Source organism: Perissodus microlepis, chromosome 20 (assembly GCF_051167445.1).
Source record: "Perissodus microlepis isolate ML-2025 ecotype Zambia chromosome 20, ASM5116744v1, whole genome shotgun sequence".
Taxonomy (NCBI): Eukaryota; Metazoa; Chordata; class Actinopteri; order Cichliformes; family Cichlidae; genus Perissodus; species Perissodus microlepis.
Window position 1 is genome coordinate 31,019,999 of NC_140480.1, and position 13,446 is coordinate 31,033,444.

General features: G+C 40.1%; 1 protein-coding gene across 3 annotated transcripts in view; it reads left to right on the forward strand.

The window, feature by feature from the left end:
- The window catches only part of agap2 (ArfGAP with GTPase domain, ankyrin repeat and PH domain 2), a 28,159-nt gene that overhangs the window by 12,767 nt on the left and 1,946 nt on the right, over nt 1–13,446 (forward strand). The window contains exons 6-19 of one of the 3 annotated variants that reach the window (XM_084916115.1): nt 95–230; nt 1,521–1,655; nt 1,816–1,934; nt 6,061–6,213; nt 6,363–6,437; nt 6,774–6,878; nt 7,219–7,399; nt 7,844–7,972; nt 8,104–8,238; nt 8,595–8,654; nt 8,947–9,098; nt 10,869–10,959; nt 11,103–11,325; nt 12,430–12,709. In XM_084916115.1, the coding sequence (XP_084772241.1) occupies nt 95–230; nt 1,521–1,655; nt 1,816–1,934; nt 6,061–6,213; nt 6,363–6,437; nt 6,774–6,878; nt 7,219–7,399; nt 7,844–7,972; nt 8,104–8,238; nt 8,595–8,654; nt 8,947–9,098; nt 10,869–10,959; nt 11,103–11,325; nt 12,430–12,709 (1,974 nt within the window). The remainder of the gene's footprint in view (nt 1–94; nt 231–1,520; nt 1,656–1,815; nt 1,935–6,060; nt 6,214–6,362; nt 6,438–6,773; nt 6,879–7,218; nt 7,400–7,843; nt 7,973–8,103; nt 8,239–8,594; nt 8,655–8,946; nt 9,099–10,868; nt 10,960–11,102; nt 11,326–12,429; nt 12,710–13,446) is intronic. The other 2 variants (XM_084916116.1, XM_084916117.1) reach the window with 2 other exon arrangements.

Consider the following 13,446-nt stretch of genomic DNA (forward strand, 5'->3'; position numbering starts at 1 on the left):
GTGTGAGTGTGACAGACCTGTAACACTGCACATTTCATCATCCATCAGTGCACAGTAAGATAACATCTGTCCATCTATCCTTTTCCTCCTGCAGTTCAGCAGCTGGGCTGATGCAGTCATTCTGGTCTTCAGCTTGGAGAATGAGGCCAGTTTCCAGGAGCTCTACCAGCTCTACAGCCAGCTCAGCGCCTTCCGCTCAGACATCCCAGTCATAGTGGTCGGCACACAAGGTAAACGCACAAATCAGTCATGTACCCTTAAATATTCAGAGCCCAAACCTTTATTAACTTAAGTTAAGTTAATCAGTCGGTCACATGACAGGAACTCAGTGCATTTAAGCTTAACTAATGAGAGACTGTAATATTCAGTGAGCAGCAGTTCAATTCAATTTAATTCAATTTTATTTATGCAGCGCCAAATCATAACAACAGTCGCCTCATGGGACTTTATATTCTAAGGTAGACCCCACAGTAATACAGAGAAAAACCCAACAATCATATAACCCCCTATGAGTAAGCAACAGTGAGAAGGAAAAACTCCCTTTTAACAGGAAGAAACCTCCGGCAGAACCAGGCTCAGGCAGGGGCGGGGCCATCTGCTGCAACTGGTTAGGGTGAGAGAAGGAAGACAGGATAGAAGACATGCTGTGGAAGAGAGACAGAGATTAATAACAAGTACCATTCAATGCAGAGAGGTCTATTAACACATAGTGAATGAGTAACTGAAGGGATGCATCATTGGAATCCCCCAGCAGCCTACACCTATTGCAGCCTAACTAAGGGAGGATTCAGGGTCTCCTCCCTTAGCAGCTCTCTGGGTGTAAATGCCATGTTTTGCCAGAGTTCAGAGGAAAATGGTCACTGCTGCAAGCTGATAGGAATGCTGCAATAATTCAAATAACCACCCAATACAATCAAAATGTCCAGAAGAAGCTCGATAAATGCACAATCCATCAAACCTTGAAGCAGCAGAGACCCCATTGGTTGCCAGTCCTGTTAGTTAAGAACAGGAAATTGATGCTATAATGTACACGAGCTCACCAAAACTGGACAACAGGCAATCGTCACATGCTCTAATGAGACTGAAATTCTGCTTCAGCATTAAGACGGCACAATAAGAATCTAGCAAAAGCATGGATCCATCCTACATTGTATCAGCAGCTCAGGCTGATGGTGGTGCTCAGATCATCTCAAACTGGTTTCCTGACAGTGAGTTCACTCTACTCAAACGGCCAGCGCAGTCACCAGATCTCAAACCAACAGAACACCTTTGGGATGTGGCAGCAGCTTCATGTCTTCCGTAACTGTGTGATGCTATCATGTCAATATGGACAAGAATCCCCGAGGAATGTTTCCAGCACCTAGTTGAATCTATGCCATGAAGAATTAAGGATTACTGCCAAGATGTGCAAAGTGTCCAGCGAGTTGCATTCATATGAATGGGTTCCTAACATCCACAACAAAAGAAGATGCTTATGGGACAAGCAGGTGTTACAATGCTGATATTGTTTCTTTCTTTAGATAAAATCAGCAGCACCAACCCTCGCGTGATTGAAGATCAGAGAGCCAGACAGCTGTGTATTGACGTGCGTCACTCCCTCTTTTACGAGACCTGCGCCACCTACGGGTTCAACGTTGACCGAGTGTTTTCAGAGGGTGAGCTGACTCACATTTTATAAGTGATATCAGCACAAACAAAAGAACAGGCTTAAGGATGTGATTCACAAGGAAAATAAAATTTAAAAAATACCCACCCACTACTATTTACACACTGACATTTGAAACAGACTCAACTGTTTGAGTGTTTGTTTTTCAGCTGCTCAGAAGATTGTAGCTCAGAAGAAGCAGGCGGCACTGCAGGCCTGCAAGTCTCTGCCTAACTCACCCAGTCACTCGGGAGGCTCCACACCTGGATCAGCATCGTTCCCTGGACAGGTAACACGTCCTTTCTCGGTTTTACTGCTGGGTCACTCCCATAGGAGATACCCCATATTGCATTTGCACATTTAATGGTTAATGAAACACAAAACACACATCGCTGATAGCCTTATCTTGATAATCCTGACATTTTCAAGCCTTTTTCTAAGTAACTACCTAACTTTTTTCATGTGATCGGTGGACTTTGTGTTACACATTTTGAAGAAACTGTGGCAGAAAAGTGGTAAATAAAATGAAACAGTTTTTTGTTTGGTAAGTAGAACAGATCCGTTTTCAAAACTTAGTGGTAGAAGATCTTATCTCACCACATAGAGCTTTTCACAAAAATGCTCAGCAGGTGTTGGGGGTAACTTCCTTTTGAAATAAATTTTTACTTGTTCACTTGTTTATATTGCTCAGTTATGTGATGATTTTTCTTCCTGACTAAAGAAACCATTCTTTAATGGGGTCGTTTTAGACTGAGCGCTAGTTTCTCCTTAATATCCAACGATGGTCTACCCACCGGTTTGGAGAATTTAATGTTCACCATCACAGGGTAGCAACATGTCAGTCACTGTGGCTAGGCCTGAAGGTATATCATGCATCTTCTGCAAAATTAAGTTTTGCACAAACAAAGGTTTATTTATCTATTTATTTATAATAAGATTGGCATTAATGCACCAGCCAGGAGTCGTGTATAATAAAAGCTTTCTGTTGTGGGACCAAAACTAACTAAACACACTTCCTAATTTTGTTGGTTTGTGAAACAGCCACAAACCAACTATTTAGCCCCGATGAAGTGGCACCTTTTCCCCCCACCTTCAGATATCCTGTTGGTCTGGCACCATATCTTAACAATACCAGTTTCTATAATGATGACCTTTATTATTACACATTAAAAGGACCTAGTACTATATTCCTACTGTATTATACTTTAAGGTTTAGAGCATGATGTCAAATGTCTTTGGACTGACAATAATCTAATTTATGTTTTTACTCTAAAATATGAAAAAGCTCGCTTCATAACTGAGGCATCTTGTGCTTTTGACTTCACATAGACGCGGAAGAAAAGTTGACATACTATAATGTAAAAGTGTATAAATATATATTTAACTGAAAACTTACATCTATTAGATATTATTATTTGATCATTAATAATATTGATATTAATGCCATAATGTGTAAATTATTGTGTGCACTGTAACAGGTATATCTCACAGCACAGTGTTTAAAACCAAGCTGGCTAAACTGTGAGATCCTTAAGTTTATGTGGATAAAACAGAGCGCTGTAACGTGCTGTAACCATTTCCTGGTAAGAAATAAGTGAAAATGAAAGTATTGCTTTCAAACAAATACACACAAAACCTAAACTCAAGTTAAGAACAATATGTAAAAATATACCGTACAAAATATTCTGTGTACTGTGGAAGCTTGACTTTGCCATTTAAAAAAATATTTTCTGTCAGAATTTGCTGTTATTACATCAAAATTTCTAGTTAGTTTCTCAGAAGTATGATTTTTTTTTCATTGTTGGAAAAAAGCACAACACAGTTTGCTGTGAGATAAACATTTATATATTCTACATTCTTCTTCTGCATGAGTTTTTTCACCAACTACAGATGTTTCAGATGAAAAGACATGTGGATATTAAGTAAACCCAGTGAGTTAATAGTGCAATATATCCCTCTGAAAAGCAGACGTAAATTAAATTGCAATACCTGAAATAACGGTAGTGATTGCTTTCCACCACACACTCAAAAAATATTTATCCCAAATTGTGGATTTTAAATAATTTGATTATATATAAAATGATCAAAGTAAAATATCAAATTTAACAGAATCTGGTCAAATGAAATTTACGTGATTGTTTTACATTCATATCATCTAAGCTTATTTTCTATAATGATTCATTATTTGAATGAATAAACCTTTGATTTTATATATTTAGTTGGATTTTAATCAAATTATTTTGCTTCATGTTTATCAGGGACAAAACATATTTTTGAGTGGATATTCTATCATGTATTTTCTACTTCAGATAATTATTTGTCCGGATTCAATTATTGATTCGAATATTTCTTGGCCTTCGTTGCTGATTACATCTTCTTTAAATTCACTTTACTTCCAAAACAAAAAGTTCAGCACGTTGAGCACATTTAAAGAACTGTGTTAGAAAGAGAGCAGCGACTATGACAGTCAGGTGTGACGCCTTCTTGGTAGTTATTAGTCGACTGTTTGAGTAAACACAATCTTCTTTCGGTCTAGACAGATATTACATAAGACATGATAAATATAGGACACTGATGAAAGTGTTCTGCTGTTGCTATGCTGATGCTGTCTTCAAAATTAAAGCACTCTTTCACCGTTTTATAAGGCAGCGCTCCGGCTGTTCTTCTAATGCCAGCTGATCATGTTTTAAGCTGTGCTAGCAGAAAGACTCTGGGGATGTAAGTCAGCAGCACACGCTTCAACAACTACCAAATGCATTGCAAGGAAATTTGGCACACATATTTATTTATTTACTTACCGTCAGACTGGATCAAAATAACTTTAGTGATTACTTAATCAGCAAATATTCTTTATGTTAAAGGACGTCCATTGAATACATCACATTTTGGCTCAAAGACAAATCCAAAAAGTATTTTTCATGAGTAATAACAAAATGTTGCTTATACTGGCGTTGGACTGGTGCCATTTTGTTTTCTGTAGCCAGAAGTGACCATATTTAGATAAAAGGGTGACGTACGCATGTTGCATAGATAAAATGTACAGGTGCAATGCACAGAAAAGACACCAATTAGATCTAAAAAGCAAATAAAGCATACATGCTCCAAAAGGCACCGGTATTACAGGTGGAGAGGTTAGTCAAAGCAGCCACGCCCCTAACTCCAGAATCCAAGACCACACCCCAAACTGTCCCTTGTCAGACTGTAAGTACGTTACACAATGATACAAATATGGACACTTTAACATGAGAGACAATGGAGGTTGACTCTCATCCAGAGCCACCTTCTAGTGGCCATTAGGGGAACTGCAGTTTTTGTACACTGGGGTCATTTTTCCTCTTAGAGCAGGTTTGTGGAAAAATAGTCACCTCTGGCAAGCAACATACAGTAATAAATCATGTTGCTGTTTTTGGGAATCATAACTCCTTTTTCTCATTTTTGAGAAATATGTTGTTTCACGATGACCTGCAGCAGTAGTGACACTTGAGCAGTTTCAGGTTATGTGACATGTAAGTGAACTTTCACTGATCGTGTGAGCAGGTGGAAGTGAGCATTAACCTCAAGGCTTCGTATATTTGTAGCGCAAATATAATCAAAAGAGGATTAAATATATTGTATATTTAAAAAATACATTTTGAAAACTTATGCAGCTTTAAGCAGTGGTGTGAAGCGATACATTTACTCAGGTACATAAGTCTAAATGTTAGATATTTGCTTTGTTTTTTGTGATATTCAGAGGGAAATATTGGATTACTTTGAAAACAATCAGGGAATCAGGGGGAGACAGAGACAGGAAGTACATGTAAACTTCAAAGTAAAATAGAAAATAACCATAAAACAGACATGAATGCTAACATTTAACAAATTGTTGCTGGTGGACCAAAGCATTATCCCTGGAAATATCCCAGTGACTATAAAAATAAAACCTAAACTCCAAATATTATGCGTTTATATTTATCTCAGGAATATAATCTTCATCTATTACTGGCATCAAGGCACTGATGTTAAAAATTAGCCCACCCTGTAGAGCACAGTACATCGGACACGACTTCCAACTGTTAATATTTTCCTGTTTTTATCCCTCATTGTTTAAGTTATTTGTGAGAACATATGCTTTAATCGTGATATTTAAAATGTAAATGACATTCAAAGGATCATCTAAAGTTGTGTACACCAACGCTTGTGTCGTGTTTGATTACTTTACCTTAGTCAATGAAAACACGGCCCGCCCTGTTCTTCATCCATCAGTTTCCATCAATCACACCGATCGACTCATCATCACCTTTTTGTGACTCTGTTTCGTCTTTCACCCCATCCTCACTCTCTCCATCTCTTCTCATCTCCATTCCCATCCTGCATCCTGACCTCCTGACCTCCTGACCTCCTCCACCTCCTCCTCCAATTCCTCCTCCTCTCAGGCCAGTAATGGCCCCAGTATCGGCTACGCCTACTCCCTCCCCTCCACCCCTGTGGTGAGCCACAGAGAGCTGCGAGTTGCACAGGGAGACGGGGGAGGCAGCGTCAACGCTCGCTCGCTGAAGAGCATCCCCAGACGCCCCTCGCTCTTCAAGGTCAGTCACCTCCAACTGCTCGTGTCTCACACCTTTTAGTCTCCTTCATCTCATTCTCATTTCACTCCATTCGGCCCCCTCTGACTCTCCCCGCTGAAATCGTCTCCTATTCTTTTTTAACACTTTAAATTCTGTTGGATTTGTTGCAGAACCGGGACACAGACAAAAAAGGTGGCGACGCTAAAGGCGATCTGAGCAGCCTGCGGGGCGTTCCGATCAAACAGGTTTGGTTTCCGTTACAAGCAAAAATAAGCCGAATATCCAGTGATGGGGGTATTTACACACTGTAGTTATAACAATAACACAAGCCAATTCCCTTGTCGGAAATAAGATGGGAACAGAAATACATTTGTCTATTTATTTTGTCTTACATAAGCAGCACAGAAGTCTGTTGTTTCATCCTTTTCAACCTTTCTCAAGGGTGTTCTATTAATACAAGAGCTCTCAGCTATTGCTGTCGAACTCTTTCTGGTACGCTTTGAAGGGGCGGCTCTAAATTTAGGCAGATTCAGACTGTGGTTTGCTGTGACTGATGCAACCCCGGTTGATGCTTTTGACAGGGCATCCTGTGGAAGAGGAGTGGGAGCTCTCTGAATAAGGAGTGGAAGAAGAAATATGTCACCCTGTCCAACAATGGCACGCTGTCTTATCACTCCAGCTCCAGTGTAAGAAAACACCACAACACCGATCAATGCGACAGTAAACGAGCAGGGGGGAGAGAAGATCTGCAGCTTTTCACATTTAAAGGGACCCGTTATGCTTTTAGATTGTTTTTGTTATTGGTTTTTGAAAGAAAGACCCATTCTTATTTGTTACATCTACAGAAATTTAGGTATTCTAGCAGAATTCATGAGATGTGATGCTATTTGCATCATATTTTAATTCAGTTGTTTAAATCAGGGCCTTTTGAGGAAAAAAAAACCCATGACTGACTTAAAGACTGTTTTGGAAAACATTACAGATCACTAAGATGATTAAAAACATGCAACATCTTGTCCTCTTCAGGACTACACGCAGAATACCCATGGAAAGGAAATCGATCTGCTGCGTGTGACTGTTAAAGTTCCCGGGAAACGTCCTCCAAGAGCAGTCGCACCGACAGGCCCCTCGCCCGCCCCCCCTGGAGCTGTACCTGGAGTCAACGGGCTGAGTAAAGAGCTGCCAGCCGCTGATAGCACCAGTACAGGTACGTCTTCTTTAGGAGGATAAATAGACCATACTTTGTAGACTGTATATAAAAGATGGACATGTCTTCTTATCTTTTTGATAAATCCACTTATTTAGAGTAGATCTGACCAAGAAATCGAGGATTGTTGTGTTTACTTTCTTCTGAAACACACCCTCCTTTATCATGCGTTTTAACTCTTAACTGTTACCATAATATTACAAAATGCTAGTTTTGTCATGGCCTTCCATACAATCTGCTTTTTGCACCTAGAGGAGTCGCCCTCTGCTGGCTATTAAAAAGATTGCAGGTTCTAGTTTTATCTTCCTTCCATATGTTTGTTCCTGGAATTTTATACTTGAAAATAAGGCTTTAGATAACAATAAATTTATATTTCTTAGCCTGAAAGATCATAAAAATATGGCCTATTGTACATAAACACTTCACTTTCCCTCTCTTCATCAGTTCCTCAGTTGTGTCCAGCTACCCTCTCTGTCGTTGCCGATGACCGGTCTGGCGGTTTGTCCCCTCAAGGAGGTGAACGAGGGCTTCAGCGCTGCCCCTCCTCATTGTCCACCAAAGCACAAAGTGTCGGTACGTACCGCAGGGAATGAAACCTTTCAGCTGCCATCGCCGGCTCAGACACTCTGGGTGCAGCCTCAGCTCCGCTGCGACTGAAAACAATTCTGTCATGTATGTTTTGTTATGTTTGCGCCAAATGTCAGATGCCCTGGAAGCGACAGCCGGTTCGTTTGGTGGAAAAGATCCCAGCCAATCATCTCCCATGAGCGACAGGAAGAAGAACAGGAGGAAGAAGAGCATGAATCAGAAAGGGGATGCAGCCGTCGGGCAAGCCGAAGGTAACATCATCATTCCACAAGGCGCAACTACTGATGCTAAAAGTTTAAGTTTAATAAGAAATTGGGTTTTCTATTTGCTTTATAAATACAGAAACTATTTTACTCAAGATAATGACTAAATAAAATCTTTATTCTTTAGTTCTGAGAGATTTTTATAGTCTTTACTTCCTACTAAGACACACTTGCTTATATTCTGACTTTTTTTTAACCTGCGCAGCTTTTCTTGTTTTCCCGTTCTTTCTCTTCTGTGTGGATAAAGATTAATAAATGTGTTTGTCTTTCTCTGAATATTTCGTATCTGCCTTTTTTTCCTAACACTTGCACTCCTCTTCTCTTGCTTATCTCTCGCTCTGCAGCCAAACGCAAAATGTGGAAATTAAAGAGCTTTGGTAGCTTGAGAAACATTAACAAGACAGGTAACAAGTGAGGGTGATGGTGCTGACACAGCTTGTCCTCTCTGACTGTTTTCCTTCCCTGTGTGCCTGACATCCATAATCTACATCCCATTGTTTGTTTGACTATCCCTCAGCGTGATTAACCCAAAGATTTTTCTGTCCTCATGTCTGAATCTAAACCACTGTTTTGTTTTGTTTTGCTTTTCATTAATTTTTCCTCCACCGACTGAAAGTTCAATGGATTCATTCTCTCGGTTTGTCGAATGCAGCAAATCTCATGTCATGTTTCTCCGGCTTCACCCTCTCTTTGCAGAGGAAGAGAATGCCGACTTCATCATAGTGTCGTTTACTGGGCAGACGTGGCATTTTGAGGCTCCGAGCATGGACGAGAGGGACTCGTGGGTCACAGCTATAGAGAGCCAAATCCTGGCAAGTCTTGGTTCCTGTGAGAGTGGCAGAAACAAGGTAAACATGTACAGAAAACACATTTCAGAAATGGATTCTTTACTTATTCTCACCATTTTTCCACCTAAACTAAAATGATTTTGCTGTCTAAAAACATCATTTCTTGGAGGCTTAAAGAGAAGAATATTGCGGCAAAAATAGAATCCACAAACTGTTCCCTGCTCTTGAACTTTTCCTTTGGATATCTGCGTGAAGGTTTGATTGAATGATCACAGCAAGACAGAATGAAAGTGCAGTGTGGGGGCAGAGAGCAGAGCGGGAAAAGAAAGCAATGCCAGGAAGAATACAGGTCAAATTTTGAGTCAAAATCTGATGGTGCTTGAGTCTGTGCTGTCACCGATCCCAGTCATATCTGATCAAATCACACCCGCACAGTCTCACACCTCTTTTCCAATAAAGAAGACACATTTTTTTAGAGGCGCTATATATTTGCAACCTAAAAGAAATTCACCAGGAATCCAGCCCACGAGTTATGTGCACGGTGATTTCCCTGTAAATTAATCAAACTTCCCTGAACTGTAGCCTTATGAATCTTTTGGTTCTCAAATCTGTTAAAATTTAGGTTGGTTCTTAAAAGGCAGATGGGTGGGAAACGAGCATTTACCGCGCAGATTACTTAAAGGTTTTGAAAGATAAGGTTCGTGGATGAATTTTTGCTGGTAAATTACTTCAAATGGAAGCACTCTTAAGTGAAGAACATGCAAATAATAACCAGTAAAAACCTACAGTAGTTTATGTGCATCACAATTTTAATTTAATTGTTGGAGTGAAACCTTAATGGGAAAAGTATGCCTAAAAGGTTTATTTGTTTTTGTTTTATTTTTTTAAATAAATTACATATTACAATGTTTCTAAAATCATCCACTCTTTCTGTGACACCACAGAATGCGCTTTTCCTGGATACGTCTCGTACAACTGCTCTCCTGTTTTGTTTAAAAGATAATCATAACATTTTAATACTGTAAGTAGGGAAGAGAAGCAGGGAACTATATAAACCCAGGAGAATGATGCACTAAACAGGAGGGGGGAAATAGCACTGATTTAAACAGATGTCATTAACTCTTACCCTCATAAAGACAAACTCTGACAGCCTCCTCTGTGCCCTTATTTACTACATATGACACCTAAGTATATATCAATAAAGATTCACTTTACAATTAGTTGTAAAATCCTGCAGTTGCAAAAAAAAAGAAGAAGAAGAAGCTGTATAGTTTGATCTTTGACCTCAGTAAAACTTTCCTGATGACTTCATGGGCTGAGCTGATAGCTTCAAGTTGTGGTAAATTATGGTCTTCATTAGGGGAAATTAGCAGAGTATATTTAATGTCGGCGTCTAAGTGACATGACTGATTATTCTGTAAACTACAAGAACGTCTGTTTGGTCCATGTGGCTATCTCTATCTTTAAAACATCCTCATGTTGTGCTGCAGTTATTTTGGCATCTTTACAAAGCCTTGCATGATTGGACAGTTAGCAATGAGTTGTTTGTGCCAAAGCAGAATTTCTAAGTGAAAACATTTACTCACTCCAAATTAAGGCTCTCAAATAAAATGTCAGAAAGTAAATGTTATTAACTTTAAAAATAGTTCAATATAAAATGCCTTTGTTTTGCAGTTTTAATGCCACGTGGTGTCATAATCTGCTCTAATCAATGCGTTTTACTATTCATTGTGTTACTGAGGTAGCGGTTGGATTTTAAGCACCACTTGTTTATGAAACAGAAACACTTGTGTGGATATGAATAAATGATGCAAATGGGTGTTTGTGCAGGCGCAGAGGAGCAGTCAGAGCGAGGCCGTAGCGCTGCAGGCCATCCGAAATGCCAAAGGCAACAGTCAGTGTGTGGACTGCGAAGCACCGAGTGAGTTCCTAAACGTTGGCACGTTTCTCGCCAGCTGCATATTTACTCTGGAGCATAATTCACACCCTGCACAGACTGTGGTGGTGCAGCCATCGGCTCATGGTTAATTCTTGCTAAGCAGTCTCTCTTCTCCCATCCTGCAGATCCCACCTGGGCCAGTCTCAATCTGGGTGCGCTGATCTGCATCGAGTGCTCAGGGATCCACCGAAACCTGGGGACTCACCTGTCCCGTGTGCGCTCGCTGGACCTGGACGACTGGCCGGGAGAGCTCACACAGGTGCTGGCTGCCATCGGAAACCACATGGCCAACAGCATCTGGGAGAGCTGCACCCAAGGACGGACCAAACCCACACCGAGTGCGACACGGTGGGTCGAGCCAGATCACAGCACACGTCAAAAACTGTTGTAAATAACCCTGTACACCCTATACAAGTTTTAAGCAGATAAAATGTACAGAAAGTGTCATTTGACAACATTTCATGAAAAATGTTAAATCACTTTAATAAATTATAATAATAATGAAGTCTAAAATAATATTAAATATGTTATTTAAGCAGATTTGTACACAAATGATTACATTTGCGTTTAGAGCTACTAAATGAGATTTAAACTATGAATAAAACTCATTGATATACATTATTAGGTTTATTAGTAGGTTTAAAAAAAAGGTTCATCAGTCAAAATCAAAATTGATTCATTGTCACAGAAGGGCTAAAAGTAAATATATTAATGAGTAATATTATTTAATTTACCCTAGTTACAGCCATTTAATCATATTGTTATATGTTATATTATAATGTTGTCAGGTTTTCATCACAGTGTGATCAAAAAGATTTCATTTGGACAACGATCCAACGATCTTCTTCAGGCCCTTTCACTGAAAGCTAAAAGCCAGCCTCTCCCTTAAAACTCGCACGCGCAAATTTATGGGCCACAAAAAGTCTACAAATGGACACGAGTACTTAGAGCAGGACTTCTAACAGGAGTACTGGAAGTGCACCAGGAGACAGCTTTGAAGGGGAGATCAGACAAATTTTAATCCTTTTTTTTTGCATTTTATTTTTTGTTTGTTTTTATGGCCGGAGTTGCAGAACTTTTTTGCACTCGTGATTAAACATATATGAAATGCTTAAACTGCATCTGCTCATATCTAATGTACATTTATTTAAATAGTTAAATATGGAGTCAAAAGTGATGCAGAGAAGTTGTCGTTGGTTTCGTGTGCTTGTGGGAAAAATCAAATACCAGACCCAAGAAATAAACTAACAAAAAGCAGGTAAAAATCTGATCGCTCAATATCCAATGTGTAAAAACGTGAACAAATAACACCCATAGTGGAATTTCTAAAAACCTGCAGATATGTCAAGTTTTAAATGTAAGCAAAGTTCTGATTTGCTTACACTGCAGTGCTTCTAAGAGTGTGTAATCTTACATGTGTGTGTCTCCTTTGTATTGTTTCTGTTTTTCTAGAGAGGAGCGAGAGTCATGGATCCGTGCCAAGTATGAACAGCGAGCCTTTGTGGCGCCTCTTGTGCCGGCCTCAGGGACGCAGCTTCCAGAGGATGGTGTGCCGGTGTGGCTGCTATCTGCAGTGACCGACAGAGATCTGCCCAGGCTCCTGCTCCTTCTGGCCCACAGCACTAAAGAACAAATCAACGCTCCGCCGGCCGGTTCGCCTTCGCTGCCTCGCACGGCTCTGCACGCTGCCTGCCAGCTGGGAGATGTGGTCATGACACAGCTGCTCATCTGGGTGCGTATCTTCTTTGTGTTCACACTCATTCATATCAGTTTCATATTTCCTCAGGCCCAATGACGAGTGTAGAACAACACAACTAGTTAATTAGTCCTGTAAATCACAGTAAAAGAAATAGGGGTGGAACAAACTACTTCAAAAATTGACCGGTAGAAGTGTGCATGCATGCACACCATGATCGTGTAAATGCTTAGTGATGGACTCTTCTGTGCTTTCGAAACTGTGAATGCCTCTGCAGACACGTACCCTTGCCATTCTGTGATGAGTGTTACTCTCTGTGGAGTCATATTGGCAGCTGCCTCTTTTTTCTCTGAGGGAAACAGGAACTTTCAGTCAGCATCTGCACCAGTTTATACCCTTATCAGATGTGCCTTTGGAGTTTTTCTCAGGTGCTTACAACATTTCAAAAACATGCTGCCCTCTTAATATTAAATTGTTTGTTCTTGTTTGTCATTATTAGCTTTTATAACGACATTAAAAAGCTGCTGTACTTTGCACAGTGTGGTTAGAAGCCTGCACTCCTGCAGACTCCGTGTTTGAGGGCTTTATAATATGCACTCAGTGTGCCAGACTCTCCACAAAACCCACAGAGTCGACGTCTATAGTGAAGGGTGTAGGAGCTGTAACTAGGCCAATAGATATCTTTCATCAAATATCTGACCAGACATGTGGCATACATAAGATTACAATCAAGGAAAGCAAATGCAGGAGATATTCATCACTTTACAATAGTG